Source organism: Trifolium pratense, linkage group LG7, assembly GCF_020283565.1.
Source record: "Trifolium pratense cultivar HEN17-A07 linkage group LG7, ARS_RC_1.1, whole genome shotgun sequence".
NCBI classification, from domain to species: domain Eukaryota; kingdom Viridiplantae; phylum Streptophyta; class Magnoliopsida; order Fabales; family Fabaceae; genus Trifolium; species Trifolium pratense.
Genome location: NC_060065.1, coordinates 16,633,966 through 16,651,702, shown reverse-complemented (window position 1 = coordinate 16,651,702; position 17,737 = coordinate 16,633,966). Strand labels below are relative to the sequence as shown.

At 36.4% G+C, this 17,737-nt stretch overlaps 1 protein-coding gene across 1 annotated transcript; it reads right to left on the bottom strand.

Moving 5' to 3' along the window:
- Positions 1-7,423: 7,423 nt before the first annotated feature.
- On the bottom strand, positions 7,424-16,620 carry LOC123895959 (protein ZINC INDUCED FACILITATOR-LIKE 1-like). The gene is made up of 10 exons (XM_045946423.1): positions 16,441-16,620; positions 15,951-16,001; positions 14,865-14,915; positions 14,673-14,775; positions 13,848-13,950; positions 8,955-9,008; positions 8,806-8,868; positions 8,531-8,580; positions 8,371-8,446; positions 7,424-7,609 (listed from the first exon to the last, which is right to left on the bottom strand). The coding sequence occupies exons 1-10, from the start codon at positions 16,583-16,585 to the stop codon at positions 7,424-7,426; spliced, it is 882 nt and encodes a 293-aa protein (XP_045802379.1). The 5' UTR covers positions 16,586-16,620.
- Positions 16,621-17,737: the final 1,117 nt, after the last annotated feature.

The following is a 17,737-nucleotide window of genomic DNA, read 5'->3' as shown; positions in this document are numbered from 1 at the left end:
GAGATTGTCTCTCTACATGGTGTTCCGGTGTCTATTATCTCTGATCGTGGGGCTCAGTTTACCGCTCAGTTTTGGAAGTCTTTTCAATCTGCATTAGGGACTCGTTTGAATCTTAGTACTGCTTTTCATCCTCAAACTGATGGTCAATCCGAGAGGACTATACAAATCCTAGAAGATATGCTTCGTGCATGTGTTCTTGATTTTGGAGGAAGTTGGGATCGATATTTGCCTATGATGGAATTTGCATATAACAATAGCTATCAATCTAGTATTCAAATGGCTCCTTTTGAGGCATTGTATGGTAGACGGTGTAGGTCTCCTATAGGATGGTTTGAAGTTGGAGAAGCTAAACTAGTGGGTCCGGAGTTGATTCAAGATGCCATCGAAAAGGTTAAATTGATTCGAGATCGTTTAGTGACAGCCCAGAGTAGACAAAAGTCTTATTCTGACAAGAGGCGTCGTCCCTTAGAGTTCACAGTGGGAGATCATGTATTTTTACGTGTTTCACCAATGAAAGGAGTTTTACGGTTTGGCAAAAAGGGTAAATTAAGTCCAAGGTTCATCGGCCCGTTTGAGATTTTGGAGAGAGTCGGGCCTGTAGCTTATCGCTTAGCACTTCCACCGGATTTGTCAGGATTCCATCCGGTCTTTCATATTTCAATGCTTCGGAAGTACCTTTATGATCCTTCTCATGTTATTAGTCATGAAAATATTCAATTAGATGAGAATTTGTCATACACAGAACATCCGGTAGCGGTAGTAGACAAGGAAATTAGACGACTACGTTCAAAAGATATTGTTTCGGTGAAGGTTCTTTGGAAAGGACCGTCAGGTGAAGAGACAACATGGGAATCCGAAGAAGTCATGCGTTCGAAGTATCCACACTTATTTGAAAATCAAGGTTAGTAGTATAAATTCGAGGACGAATTTTCTTTAAGGGGGGAAGATTGAAACGCACCGTTTAGTTTAAAAAAATAATAAAGTAACTAAAACTATAAAAATAAAAAAATGGGATAGAGTAAATAACCCAAAACCCACGTGACCCATTCCCACTTTCATTTCACACTTCCATTATCCAATTTCTTTCTATTCTTCTTTGTTTCCCGTTTCTAGAATTTTCATTCAATACCATCTCATTTCAAACCACCAACTCCATTCATACATCATTCCTCGTCCAAAAGGAAAAATGATACACCTCTAAAAGCTCTCTCATAATTTCACATATGTAATTGAGGATTAATTGGGGTTTAGGGTTAGTGCTCTAAGGAAGAGGATGAGTACCCATTTCTTATTGAGACTCTTTGAGGTAAATATATCATCTATAACTCAACAATTATCTTTGGGTATATGTAATTTGGTTTAGAAAATTAATGTTAGAGATTAGAGTAGATATTTGGGAAATTTATGGTTCCATATGCTTAGTTTAAACTCTAGAATGATTTTCTAAATTTTAATAAACATGATTGATGTTCAGATTCAACCGTTGCTGCTTCATCTGCTTCTCCCGGAGACGTTGGAGAGCAAAACTAGCCGGTCTTCATAGTGGTGAGTTGATGACAATCATTATCACTTATTTTAACTACCGTTATAAAGTATATGTTACTAATTTTCTATGTTAATATCGATTATAAATATTTTTATTGGGAAACACGCCTTTGAAACCGTTTTCGTCATCCTTATTTGTTTACATATGGACTCTAGTTGATTTCTTATGATATGTAAAGTAGCGGATTGAAAATTATGGTTTGATTGTGTTTAATTTTACATAAGTTTAGAACTGTTGTTAAAACATGGTTTTAGTGGAATGTACTTTGAATTCACGGTTTTGACCATTTAACCGTTAACGAGAATAACGATCTAGGTGCACCTAGTTATATGATATCAAGGAGAAAAGGGCTATCCGTTAGATGGAGCCGCCCCTAAGTGAAAGGCCGCTCTTAGGAGGAAAGGGCTATCAACGAGATGGAGCCGTCTCTTGATCCTATCGTAACGAATTCTTTTTATTTGATTGGAAGAGAATGCGTTTTTGTAATCGATGAGGAAAGGGCTATCCGTTAGATGGAGCCGCCTCTAAGTGAAAGGCCACTCTTAGGAGGAAAGGGCTATCAACGAGATGGAGCCGTCTCTCGATTCTTTCGTAACGAATTATTTTATTTGATTGAATTTCTATATTCTTTTCTTATTTCAATTTTTAAACTCTATAACGAATTGAATCGAATATTATTTATATTACATAGTTACTACTATACAATAATTGTTACAAGCTTCTAAAAATCAAACGCTCGTGCCTTTGTGTGTTTCCCATCTAGTTGGTAGCACTAGTAGAAAAAAGACATTTGGTTATATGATTCCACTACGGATATATAAATACTAGTAGTGAAATATAATTGAGCAAGATATTCCACTACGGATATGTATAAATACCCGTAGTGGAATCTCATACATACCACTACGGGTATTTGTAAATACCCGTAGTGGAATCCCCAATTCTTAAAAAAAAAAAAAACTGGAAACCATACAAACCACTACTGATATTGTAAATACCCGTAGTGGAATCTCATACATACCACTACGGGTATTTGTAAAAACCGACGTGGAATCCCCATAATATTAAATAATAATTACAGAAGAAACTACACATACCACGACGGGTATAAAAATACCCGACGTGGAAAGTTGTACTTACAACGTCGACTGCATTTACTACTGGCCGCGGCCAGTAGTAGAAAGTCAGTTTGGCCAGTGGTTGTATCTCCTTTCTGCACTAGTGTAGTGGTTGTTATCTCTCACTAAGTCTTTGTGACTTACCCCTTCTTCTTACATTTTTTTTCAGATTCCCAGTCAGCTGAGTAGCAAGTTGTTAGCACATTCAAATCTTCATCAGTCTCACTCTTTTGGTAGGCCTCCTTTATGGAAGGCTAAGTTATATATATATATCTTTTGGTTTGATCGAATATCTGCAGCTATTTTGAGTCTAGGAATATTTCATTTTGGAATGTATAAAGTTAAGAATGTAAATGTTGAAACTTTGACTAGTGATTTATATGCTGCAAACAGGTTTATTTTGATTTGGAAACATTGAAAATACAGATGTGATTTTGTCGAAATTTCAGTAAATATTATTTTTTGAAGTAAATGGTCATGTTGGAAATCTTATATTTATTGTTAAACTCGGTCATTAGGCTTGCCGGACTAGGTATTAGTTCGCGCGCCGGTCACAATTTGTGTTGGGTCGTGACAAAGCATATCACCCCCAAACTAATGGGCAAGCTGAAATCTCAAATCGGGAGATTAAACAAATTTTAGAGAAAATGGTGCAACTAAACAGGAAGGACTGGAGCTGCTGTCTAGAAGACGCACTTTGGGCTCAAAGAACAGCTTTCAAGACACCCATAGGGATGTCTCCTTATCGACTTGTGTTTGGTAAGGCATGTCACCTTCCTGTAGAAATTGAACACTGTGCTTATTGGGCGGTGAAGAGTTGTAATATGGGAATGCAAGAAGCAGGTAAAGAAAGAAAACTCCAATTACAGCAGCTTGAGGAGCTGAGGCCTGAGGCCTATGAAAGCTCTAGAATCTATAAGGAGAAAACTAAGCACTTCCATGATAAGATGATTTATAGGAAGGAATTCTCTGTTGGCCAACAGGTTTTATTGTTTAACTCCCGCCTAAAAATAATGGCTGGGAAACATCGATCCAAGTGGATTGGCCCTTTTGTTGTGACTAATGTTTTTCCTTCTGGTGCTATTGAAATAAAAAGTACAGGTACTGGAAAAGTTTTCGAGGTAAATGGACAGCGGCTGAAGCTGTTTCATGACAATTCAATGCCTGATGGAGCACCTGTTGAAGAGCTCTCCTTGGACGAGCCTTCCTACACCACAGCCGCTACACCGTAGCCCCTCGGGTGTGTTCCTTCCTTTACTCTCACTTTATGTTATGATTATATTGCGGACACTGTCTGGTTTAAGTGTGGGGGAGGGACATTTTACATTTATATTTTTGTGTTAAAAAAATAAAAAAATAAAAAATAAAATAAATTGTCATGAGTAGTCACATGTTCTAAGGCTAGGGCAGATAGCTGTAGGGTCAATGAAATTTTTGGAAATTTTTGTTTTGATACTTGACATGAGAGTTTTTGCAACTTAATGCACAACTGCTTGAACACTATCAAACTTAGTAATGTCTAGATAAATCTCTGAAATACTTATTCTTTAGACTAAGTTCTCTAAATTTGATTATAATGGAGGGTATGATTAGAACTAAGTGTGGGGGTAAGGCTAGAGTAACAGATAGACCGATCATTGCTACTAATTGAGAAAAAGGGAAACTGCTTAAGAGCTAAAAATAATGAATATAATAAAGTTCCTGTGCCCGAAACTGGAGGAACAAGTTCTTGTGCCCGAAACTGGAGGAACAAGTGCTGTAGGATGCTCTACTCTGAGTAACAGGTTGGACTTATTACAAGTAAGATCCCGTCAGGTGAAAAGGTGGAATAGTACCTAAAGCTTAAAAACAATAAATAATAATAAACAATAATAAAGCTTGAAAGTAGTTGCCCCTGAATTGAAAATGAAAAGCTTTGGATCTCTTGAAAAGAAATAGCCCCCCTAGACTGAAATTCTGGTTAAATCCAAAATTGTAGCAAAAGAATGGCAGCTTAGCATTTAGAATGGTAGTTTCAGAGAGGGGTCTTGACATTACTTTGGTTGATAGTAGGAGACAGTACACACACACACACACGCAAGATTATTATTGAAAGTTGATAGATAAGAATTGTGTCAATCTTTGAATTTTAATCCAAGGTTTGAAGCTTGAAACCTGGAATATGTTGACTGCTTGTGATTTTTAAAAATTTGTTTTTAAGGTTTTCATTTGAGTTTTGCTCGGAGTGCAAAGTTCAAGTGTGGGGGAATTTGATCAGTGCATTTTAATGCACATTCTTCTACTATTGTACTTAAGTATTCCTATGGTTTATTTTATTATTTTCACTATTTTAATGTGTTTTTATATTTAAGTTTATTTCTAGCTTTATTTTATTTTCGTCACTTATTTTCTGAATTAATAATAACTTGACACCTTCTCAGTCTATAGGTCATAACTGGAGCTACGAATATCGGATTGAGGCGCGGAAAGATGCGTTGGAAAGATGAGACAGAGATCTACAACTTTTGTGTTGAAACCTAAAGTCAATTCGGAGATCAAATAAGTCGAATAATTACGTTTATGTTCCAGGCGTGAATTAAATTATTAACTTTCAGCACAACTTTATGTTTTCGGCCCAATTATTTTAAGGCCCGTTTCCATGTACTATTTAAACTGAAAAAAAAGCAGCTAGGGGATTCATTGAGTATTCACGAAATTAGAAAAAAAACCTAGCAGCCGTCACTGACTATGGAGAACTAAAATTCTTTATCGATCCATTGGTGTAAGGAACTCCGTTTATGAATTCTTGAGGTTCGGTTTATAATTGCAATTCCGTTTGAATGTTTATGTTGTTGTGTATCACTTTCATATCCCTTATTTCGTTTAGATTGATGCTTAATTATTCTATTTCGAATTTGTATTGTTGAGATTGTTCGAATTGATTTTCCGCTTGTTAAAATTGATTTGAATAGAAATTGATACAAGGCTCGTTTGGTTGCTTTAGGAAACAAGCAGGAATATGGAATTGATTATGACGAGACATTTGCACCGGTTGCCAAGATGACAACTGTTCGCACGATAATCTCTATAGCTGCTTCTAGTGGGTGGTCTCTTCATCAAATGGATGTGAAGAATGCTTTTCTACATGGTGACTTGACAGAAGATATTTATATGAATCCGCCACAAGGTCTATTATCTTCATCTAAAGGTGTGTGTAAGCTCAAACGTTCCTTATATGGTTTGAAACAGGCGCCTAGAGCATGGTATGAGAAATTTCGCTCCACTCTCCTTGGGTTCTCCTTTACTCAAAGTCAATATGATTCCTCTTTATTTATTCATAGCACATATGCGGGTATCGTTCTTCTTCTTTTGTATGTTGACGATATGGTTATTACCGGTTGTGATCTTGCTTCCATTCAGCGACTTAAGCAACAATTACAGTCTGCCATTTCACATGAAAGATCTTGGTAACCTACATTATTTTCTTGGTCTTGAAGTTCATTCTACATCTAAAGGAATTCTTCTCCATCAACATAAGTATGCCACCGATTTGATTTCTATGGCTGGTCTCGACTCAGCTAATCCGGTGGATACCCCTCTTGAGGTTAATGTTAAATATCATCGTGATGATAGTGTGATCTCTTGCCTGATCCTTTATTGTATCGACAACTTGTGGGTAGCCTTAATTACTTGACTATTACTCATCCTGATATATCTTTTGTTGTTCAGCAAGTCAGTCAGTCCATGCATTCTCCTCGACATCTTCATTTAGTAGTGGTTCGTCGTATCATTCGATATTTGAAAGGCACCTCTCATCGTGGTATCTTCTTTCCCACCGGAATCACTCCTAAATTGAGTGCTTATAGTGATGCCGATTGGGCAGGGTGTCCTGACACTCGTCGATCTGTCACTGGTTGGTGCATGTTTCTTGGTTCATCGTTGATCTCATGGAAGAGTAAGAAGCAAGCAAGAGTCTCTAAATCCTCTACTGAATCGGAGTATCGCGCCATGTCTGCTGCATGCTCGGAAATTATTTGGTTACGTGGTCTTTTGGCTGAACTTGGATTTCCGCAAACTGAGCCTACATCACTTTATGCCGACAATACAAGTACCATCCAGATTGTTGCAAATACTATCTTTCATGAACGCACAAAACATATCGAAGTTGATTGTCATTCCATTGGTGATGCCTATGATGACCGACTTATAACACTTCCTCATGTCAGTACTCAGTTCCAAGTTGTGGATATTCTTACCAAAGTTGTTCCGCGTCCACGCCATCAGTTTCTTGTTAGCAAATTGATGCTCATTGACCAGCCGCATCAATTTGAGGGGGGATGTGAATAAGGAGTTGACTTGTCTCTTAATTATAATTATTAGTTTGTTTCTAGAATAAGGAAAACAAATCAAATATTGATTTGTTCTCATTAAATGTAATTATTTAGTGTAATTACCTGTATAACCTTGTAACATCTATATATACAAGAAATAGCAATGAGAAAGGCACAAAAAGCCAATAATTCTTGACACATATTAAATTTGATTTACAATTATATATGTATCATTTTTAAACCTCACTAACAGTGTTAGCAATCGCGCATGGTGAAAATTAATTGTTCACGTTCTGCTACACAACATTGCTCTAGTGTGTTACAGCCGCCATTTGACAACATTTTAAACTAAATAGTGTATCGAGGAACAATAGCAATTTGTTCGTTTGTTGAAGTTCTACTACTTTGTTGAGCTATTTAACAACATTGTTGAATAGTTACAAATTTACCTATTGATAAGCAACATCATGAAGTGAGAAGACACAATAAGCAATGATAGATGACATCAAAGGCCAATTCGTGAAGAGGTTTTCATTCTTTTGAACATTCTTTTCCGTTTCTACTATTTTGCTTCCATTTTCTAAAACATCAGCATCTGTAGACTCATTACTATCACTATGATTGTGAACTGTTTCCTGCAAATTAACAAGATAGTCCCCTAAATTAACAATCTTCACAACGAATATAATGACATTCACTTTGTAATTTTGGAGATGCATTTGAAACTAAGTGAATAATGTCGATGTTAGGGAGTCCAGGGAGAAACATCTGGTCAAATGCTCCAGGATCACAAGAGAGGGAGACGCCACATCTCAACCCAAAACCTTAAGGGATTAGGTTAATGAGTCACTGTCACGAATATCGAGGCCTAACTCATCCTTACAAAACCGGCTTGTAAGGTGAGGATTGCCTCCTCTTTATAAACTCTTCTGAAGAGTCCTATCTATCCGATGTGGGACTAAATCCCACCGAGTGTTGGCCGCTAACACACCCCCTCACGCTTCAGCCGGACGCAATGGGTCTGAAGCGTGAACGATGTCGGAAACCCAACGATAGACCCGATAGGCTCTGATACCATGTTACGAATATCAAGGGCCTAACTCATCCTTACAAAACCGACTTGTAAGGTGAGGATTGCCTCCTCTTTATAAACTCTTCTCAAGAGTCCTATCTATCCGATGTGGGACTAAATCCCACCGAGTGTTGGCCGCTAACAGTCACATCTCTTATAAATCCAACATTCTTCCCATTCATAGTCAATATGGGACTTAACCACTTACACTGGAAACCCAACGGATAACATTTTACAGTTCTAGATGAAATATTGATAATGTGGAGGGACATTTACTCATAAACTATAGTATTTTATGAAGATGCTAAATTCTAAGATACATACCGGAATCCAAATGCAGGCAATTGCTACTATCAAGGCAAGTCCTGATATTATAAAGCAGGGCAAGAAGTACGGAAACCTGCATAATGATTTGTTTGAAGAAGGGAGCAAAAGTTGAATCCATTGGTTTTATAAAATTAAAAAGCGAGAAAAGTTTCCTTACTTATCCCAAAATGAATCCTTTGCAAATATTTGTGGATATTTTTCTGCTGGCTGTTAAAAAGAAATTTCACAAATGAAAGATGAAACCTTCATACATACACAACATAGGCACAGTGGACACAGAAGAAAATAAGAAGTTGCAAAATATTCAAAACACTTGCAAGACTATTTATTTCGATATGGCAACAAATTTTCAGGCTTTACGCTTCTCAAAGGCAACTTATGTGCATGTACAAAATCTAAAGATTTTTTCACCATGTATTTTAAAGATTTTACCTGAGCCAAATAGCCTCCTATTGCTGGTCCAATAATTAAACCTATGCCCCAAGCTGCACTAACCTGAAATCATATCGCACTTTGAATTACTATGATGGAAATGCAGTATATTAAGAACTGATAGTAGACCAAGAATTGTTGAGACTTACAGTAGAAAGACCTATAGCTTGGTGCTCTTCTCTAAAAAGTTCAGTAGCATATGCCTGTTGGATGCACAAGTTTGTTGATGATAATTTTCGCAAATGAACGAAATACCACGTAGTAATAAAAATATCGATCCACAGGGATTGTGTGATTAAACGAGTCTAACAATGTTCATAAACATCATGCAATAATAAAACATAATTTGGGGGTTTGATTGAGTGATTAATTGGTAGAAAAACGTGCTTTGTGATAAGAGGAAAAGTGAGGTAGAATCATCGGAATCACCTAGTCTATAGCTAAATCACATGCAATCTACCGTATCATACGAATTTACTCAAGTGTTCACAACTAGATCGACAAATTAGTGAATCGCAATCTCTTGTCAAAATCCACTTTATTCGTTGTCGATACTCCCCCGATCTCTCGGGCGGAAGCTACCTACAACGAATGATATGAAAGCACGTCGATCGTTCGCTACACTCTATGTTTCAATCTCTCGACCGGAAACACTCGAGTGCTCAATGCAATCCAGTTCAGACATTAAATCAATATTCTCATACGTGACTTAACTCAAAATCATTACAACACTAATGAATGATCATAAAGCATTAAGAGACGAATTGCATTAAGTAAACACTGTAACAGAGTAAATCCTTACAATTAAGCAGATTACAAAAGATTCATCTACATCCTAGGCTATCCTAGATCCTACCTCCATAAGGAATTTAGCTCCTCATGTTGCTTCGATCGCGTCCTAGCTTCAACTTCATGGCTTGAGAATCCATGCTATTGAGGAGCTTGAAGCTGTCCTATGAAGGTCTGGATCCAACTCTGAAAGCTTCCAAAACCAGAAAGTAGATGAATGTAGCAGATTTTCCAACCCTTTTTACAGAAAATGCAGAATCCTTATATAATAATCGCAACCACGCCGCGCGCCAGATCTATCACGCCGCGATAGAAACTGTTGGGTTGCCTCCCAACCAGCGCTTGTTTAACGTCCCGATGCTTGACGTCCAATACCCCTAAGGGTTATGGAAAAATAGTGCCACCATGTGGCAAGTAGTGTGCATTCCAAGGTAACTTAAGAGCTTCTTTAACCATGTGATCATAAACCTGGACTTGGAAGCATTGTGGGTCTCCATCATAACACTTCATCTTATCAAAGACATTGAATGTAACCTGCTGATCATCGGTCCTTAGCATGAGTTCACCCATCTCCACATCGATTAGGGCTCGGCTAGTGGCTAAGAAGGGTCTACCAAGGAGCAAAGGTTCCCACTCCCTAGTTTCCTCTATGTCCAAGACCACAAAATCTGCGGGAAACATAAATCTAGCAACTCTAACCATCACATCATGGAGAATACCTTCCGGATGCACAATCGATCTATCCGCCAAAGAGGGACTCATCTTTGTCGGCTTTGCTAACGCTCCCGGTATCTTCTTCATCATTGATAACGGCATCAGATTTATGCTAGCACCCAAGTCACACAAAGCCTTTTCAATAGTGAGACTTCCAATGGAACATGGAATTGTAAAGCTCCCCGGATCTTTCTTTTTCTGAGGTAGCTTCCGTTGGATGAGGGCGCTACACTCTTCCGTCATACTTACCATTTCATCATCTAGCGGTTTTCTTTTCTTTGTAAGCAGCTCCTTCAAAAACTTTGCATAACTTGGCATTTGCTCCAATGCCTCAACCAATGGTATAGCCATCTCAAGCTTGTTCAACACCTTCATGAACTTCTTGAACTCCTTCTCTCGCTCAAGATTCTTAACTTTCTTACTAGACCGTGATGGAGATTTCTTAGAGCCTTTCTTCACCGAAGCTTTCAATGTTGAAGTGGAAGACTTTTGAGGATTGACAACCGGATTGGGCTCTTTTTCTTTGGCCACCTTGTACAAACAATAGATAGGAATCACACCATCCAAGTCCCATCCTAGGTTGTCATTCACTTTCTCCGCTTCTTTTAACAAGTCATTCTCTTCTAGTGGAGTGAGCAAATTACTTATGATCATGGGTTTCCTAGAGTCGCCACCCAAAAACACATACTTCCATTTAGGAGGAAGTTCTTTTAATTCCGGTGGCTTTTTCATCGCCTTTGGCTCTTTCTCCTCTTCTAGGGGGTTATCCATGTTTTGAAGAAATATTTCAATCTCATGATCCCACTCTTCTTCTTTCTCATCTTTTACCACTTCCTCTAGCACTTCTACTTTGAAACATTCGGATACCACTCCACAATTTTCAAGGTCTTGGTTCTTGACCTTCTTCATCCTAGGATAAGGCATTCTAGCATATGGTGAAGGAACTTGAAACTTGGAGTCCTTCACAAGAGGTTTCTTGCCTTTCTTGGCACTAGACTCATTCTCCACCCTCTTTTCAACTTCACCATCATAAGCTTTTTCTTCCTTAATTTTTTCTTCTTTCTTATTTTCTCTTCTATTTTCAACTACACCATCTTTACTCTCGTCCTTCTTAGGATTCTCCACTACTCTTTGTGATGAAACTTCTCTACTCCTCAAATTAATGGAACTACAACTTTCATTACGAGGATCCGTGGTGTTTTCACAAAAACCACTTTGAGTTTGTAGAGAAGAGACTTGCCTTGCTAATTGACCCATTTGGTTTTCGAGATTTTTGATGGAGGCTTCATGACGTTCGCTTGACACTTCTTGGTTTGCCTTCATCACCTCAAAATTTCCTTGAGTCATCTTCATGGCTAAGATAAGAGTATCTTCAAAAGATTCAAGGTGATCTTCAAAATATTGATCTTGAGGAAATGCTTGATTTGGATTAGCTCCATAAGAACAATTCATGTGATTCTTCACTCCAAGATTGAAGGTGTTGAAATGAGGATTATTTTGAGAGGTTGCTTGCACCATACATTGAGCTTCTAGTTGTTTGATAATGATTTGTAGAAAGAAATTATTGAACTTGCAACTAGATAAGAGTGCCTCTTGATTGTATGATTCAAACATGTCTTCCTTCCGCTTTACGATTTGCTCGTGCTGTTTTCTCAATCTCAGAGTCGAATTCCAGCTCAATTGGACCTGTTATCCGCATGCACAAGAAAACAAACAAGTAGAACGCTCTCGACAGAAAAATGTAAAAACAGAAAAATCAAAGAAAACACAAAAAATATGAACACTATTGCCTTGTCGAATCAATCACAATCCCCGGCAACGGCGCCAAAAACTTGATGATAATTTTCGCAAGTGAACGAAATACCACATAGTAATAAAAATATCGATCCACAGGGATTGTGTGATTAAACGAGTCTAACAATGTTCATAAACATCATGCAATAATAAAACATAATTTGGGGGTTTGATTGAGTGATTAATTGGTAGAAAAACGTGCTTTGTGATAAGAGGAAAAGCGAGGTAGAATCATCGGAATCACCTAGTCTATAGCTAAATCACATGCAATCTACCGTATCATACGAATTTACTCAAGTGTTCACAACTAGATCGACAAATTAGTGAATCGCAATCTCTTGTCAAAATCCACTCAATTCGTTGTCGATACTCCCCCGATCTCTCGGGCGGAAGCTACCTACAACGAATGATATGAAAGCGCGTCGATCGTTCGCTAAACTCTATGTTTCAATCTCTCGACCGGAAACACTCGAGTGCTCAATGCAATCCAGTTCAGACATTAAATCAATATTCTCATACGTGACTTAACTCAAAATCATTACAACACTAATGAAGGATCATAAAGCATTAAGAGACGAATTGCATTAAGTAAACACTATAACAGAGTAAATCCTTACAATTAAGCAGATTACATAAGATTCATCTATATCCTAGGTTATCCTAGATCCTACCTCCACAAGGAATTTAGCTCCTCATGTTGCTTCGATCGCGTCCTAGCTTCAACTTCATGGCTTGAGAATCCATGTTATTGAGGAGCTTGAAGCTATCCTATGAAGGTCTGGATCCAACTCTGAAAGCTTCCAAAACCAGAAAGTAGATGAATGTAGCAGATTTTCCAACCCTTTTTACAGAAAATGCAGAATCCTTATATAATAATCGCAACCACGCCGCGCGCCAAATCTATCACGCCGCGCGTGGTTGCAATTTCTTCAACTACGCCGCGCGTGTAACGGTATCACGCGGCGCGTGATCAAATCTGAGGTCTCTGATCTTCAACTCTGCAATCTTCACGCCGCGCGTGATAGTCCCACGCCCCCGGCGCAGTTGTCCTTCCTTCCTTCACGCCGCGCGTGGTCAGAGCTACGCCGCGCGTGACCAAGTCAGAGAGCAATCCAATTCTGATCAAAGCTTCACGCCACGCGTGGTAGGCATCACGCCGCGCGTGATCAAAGTGAAAAACTTGGCTCCCTGTGATCTCCATCACGCGGCGCGTGATGGGCTACGCCCCCAGCGTAGTGAAAATCAGCAATTTCCTGCAATTTTTCTTGTTTTCTTGCAAAACAAGTAATCAAGCTTATGAATAGATTTCTATTACATTTATTGCTTAAAACCTACTAAAATGCATTTAATGTTGCTAAAATAGGCATGGATTAGAGAGTGTGACGATCCGTCATCATTTGTCAAATACATACATAAATCGAAATTGGAATGAAATTAGTAATTTGTGTGTACAAGTTATGACATCCCTGTAGCGAAATATGATGCACAGACACTCCTCAGATTAGGCGTGTCCGGTGTCGAACATGTGACACCGACATGACACGACACTTATGATCACACTGAATTATGTCATTCTCTCGAATTATTATTGGTGTCGACGTGTCCGTGTCTGTGCTTCATGAACTACTACAGTTACGAGTTAATTAATCTATTTTACCAGAAAACCGAAAGCCTAACTAACTTAACTAACAAAAATATTAATGCAATAGAATCTAAAGTACAACACTCCAACACTACACATATACCTTCACTGGTCCAAGTACACCGTTTAAACTTCCGAGAAGAAATCTCGTGATAATGGCCATCCAATAACTCGTACTAAGGCCAAATAATGTGTTGAAGATGACACTGAAATCAAGAATACATTAATAAACTACGAGAGAAATCACAAAACATAACTTACAAAAAGTGTTAGAGCATTCACAATGGAGCTATTCATTTTTTAGTACTTAAGTGGGCCCTACATGTACATATTATTCATTTATATTTTTTTTTAATAATATTCCCTCCAGTCCTTTTTATAAGGAACACTTGAAAAAAATCACACAGACCAATAAAGCACATTTAACATAGTTATTTTCATTTAATACTCTTATAAATTTAAATTTATTCCATGTATACCCTTATTTAATTACTCTTTATTCAACTAACTTACTTATTTTTAAATTCTCTCTCATAATAAATAAGGGCATAAGTGAAATTGAACATTTAAAATATTGGAAAATTGGTCAAAGTTTCTTATAAAAATGACCAAATTTTTTGCCCTAAGTGTTCCTTATAAAAAGGACCGGAGGGAGTAGTATATAATAAGTACTCAATCCCTCCAACCCAAAACCTCTTCAAAAGTTCTAAATTGGTCCCACTAGTAGCACATCTATCCAATAACTCAAAATCATTTTAAATGGGTCCCACAAAAATTATTTAGGTACTATGTCTTATTGTAGAACTAGTACTTATTAGGTACAATGTTGCTTTTGCTCCAATGGAAATACCTATTAGGTACTAGTACTTAAAAATATAAGTACCACCATTGGAGATGATCTTAGTAACCATTGTTAGATACTACTTGCACTGAGATGATCCCAAGAATTATAACAGGTTTTCGACCATAGCGATCAGAAACCATTCCCAAAATTATAGTTGTTAAAGATCTTGCAAGCATGTATGAAGATCCTACAACATTTACATTTCAATCATCATTAATTAACAACTTATAAGAATGATAATGTGCTACTAAGAAATAGTAAAAGTGATAATCTTACCCAGATAACCGGCATAATAACTAATATCAGCAAAAATAAATGTTGAATTATTGACCATTGTATCATGTGAATCAATCAATATAGAGGGCAGGAGTGGCAAAGTGGCCGGCTCGCCCCGCTTTAGCCCGCCAAATAGCGGGGTGGGGCTGACCAACATAGGTGTCCGAGCTCAAAACTCAAGCCCATCTCGTTTATTGGCGAGTAGGATGGCCGGCCCGCCAAACACTTTTGTTTTTTTTCTTTTTTATAGTTTGATTTACTACATAATTTACAACAACGCATGATAGAACTTCAACAAGTTTTAATGTCAAATATAAACAAACACACATTAATTATAACACCTTAAACGGAAAACAAACACACATTAAAACACAAATATATTCCACTTGGTTCAAAAGCAAGAAAACCTAGTTTTAAAAGTATATGGAATACGTTTATTTATATAAAGGAAGAAAGAAAGATCGGTTTTTTTATCAATAAAGAAAAGAAAAAAAATAATGGATTGAAAAATAGGATTTACTTTTCATTTTGAGGTTAAAAATAATTTTTTGTACAAAACATTTTTAAAAAAATATATAAAAAAACACTGTTAACTATTTTTTTTACAAACTGTTCAAATAGATTTTTTTTTAAAAATAGTTTTTTTCTTAAAAAAATCTCAAACACACGGACCCATAAAATTGAATACTAAAAAGATGATTAAATAGAGAATTGATACTCATTTATTTCTTTTTTTTTTTTATGAAGAACTGTGATTGTTATTATTTTTTTTTTTACTCAAAATAAATATTCATTCATATTTCTTGAAATGCCAGAAAAGACAAGGAAAGTGATTAATCAAAACTATTTTTCTATCAGGTATTATTATCATTTAGTAAGAATTTGATCTTATAACTTTAAGAGCCGAAGTTCAAATCTCTTCAAAGATGGTTATAAAATGCCATTAGAGTCATTTTATTAGATTAAGTTCGATAGTGAAGCAACTGGAAGTTCCTTTCGAAAATTGATGTAAATAAGTCTCATTTTTATAAGTTCATTCAGGAGACTTCCCAAAAAAATGTCACACTAAAATGTGGTAGTAGATAGATAAACTCACCATAAAATAAAGGAATGGAAAGAGTGATGTTATAGGCAGTGCTGAAACAATAAAACAGTTACATAAGAGAAAGAGAAAGACAAAGGCAAAAAAAAGCAAAAAGTTAAATGATCCTCAAATGACTTATTCAAAAGGAAAGTCCCTTTTGACATCACAAATTTAAAAAACAAAAATTCAAACAATATATATATTAAGAACTTAGCATAATTTAAAAACTTGGTACTCACAACAATCGCATATAAACAAAAAGTCTCAATCAACGGAATTGTAACATTAAAACCAAGTCTTGTCTCAAGTGGTTAATGTGTTTCAAAGAATCCAACAATTTTCAATAATTTTTAGTCAGACTTTATTTATTTGCTGAACTTTGAATTACCAGTACCCTTTTCTCGGAAATCAGCGGATTAATAAATAAAAAAATAATAATTGTAACATTGAATTTTTCATGAAATGAAAAACAAGAAGTTGAATAATGCTTACAAGAAGATAACACCACCATCCAAATAATGAAAAGCTTTAGGATGGATAACCCTTGATTAAGCTCATTTTCTTGTTCCACCTTACAACCAGGACAATCCTTATAATATTGCTTCTTCTCCAACAAAGGCACATTCATATGATCCATGTTTGTAACAGAATTTCACTTCTTACCTTTTTTCTATATCACTTTATATATGAAACATGAAAAGAAAAGAAAAAAAAATTAATCAGAAAGTAATATATCAACTACAGTACTGTTAATCTTATCTTAATATATTAAAGAAAGTAACATGAGCAAATAAATGAACTTACAGCTCAATGAAATGAAAATGAACCACACTAGGCCTACTCTCCCACCTTATATATGGGTCAGTCGTATAAATGCTTCATAATAAAAAATGAAGAGATGATAACACTACAACATTTATTGCATCTGGCAACACTTTTTTATACAACATGTGGAAATTGTTATCTAAAACTTGGTCAGGCAACGGTTTAACGCATGTTGCCAGTTATGTTTTCGCAACAATGTATAATTGTTCCCTATAATCTAATAAGGAACAGTTTTAAGATGTAACAGTTTTAAGCTATAAGCTCATACGCTACTTGAAATAGCATCTCAAAAAACGCTATAAGTTAGTTAGAGAAGCTCATTACCAAACACTTCACATTTTTTTCAAACAAGCTTATAAGCTAGTTCAATAAGCTAGCTTATTGGACTTACCAAACAGTGTCATAGTGACATAAAGTGGGCACGAGAGAAAGATCTATATAGATGATTCACATCCAACATTTATAAACGTGGGCACGAGAAAAGAGATTTTTTTTTTTTTACTAAAATAAAATATTCAATATTCATTTCATTCATTCAAATTGATAGATATATCAGATACAAACACAAATTCAATGTCGCTAAAAACGTAAAGATGAATCTGCGAACAAACTCACAACATCTAATTTAATAGCATAAAACGACATAATCAAGCTTACAAATAATTTGACAAAATAAAAGTAACCGAAATACCCATGTCTTTGGATCTTCATCGTTGATGACCTTGACATTGATGAAGTAGCAAAGTTTTTCACAAGAAAGGGGGGATTGAATTGTGAACCTATTAAAATTTACCTTTTAAAAATATAACTCAACAGAAAACGTTAGAATGATCTCAGAAGGATCTGGTTAGCAGTAAAACAAATTCAAAGTGAATTGTGTGCTCAAAATAAAAGATAAGGGAAGAGAGAATCAACACACAACAATTATACTCGTTCACCCCTAATAGTATGGGTTACGTCCAAT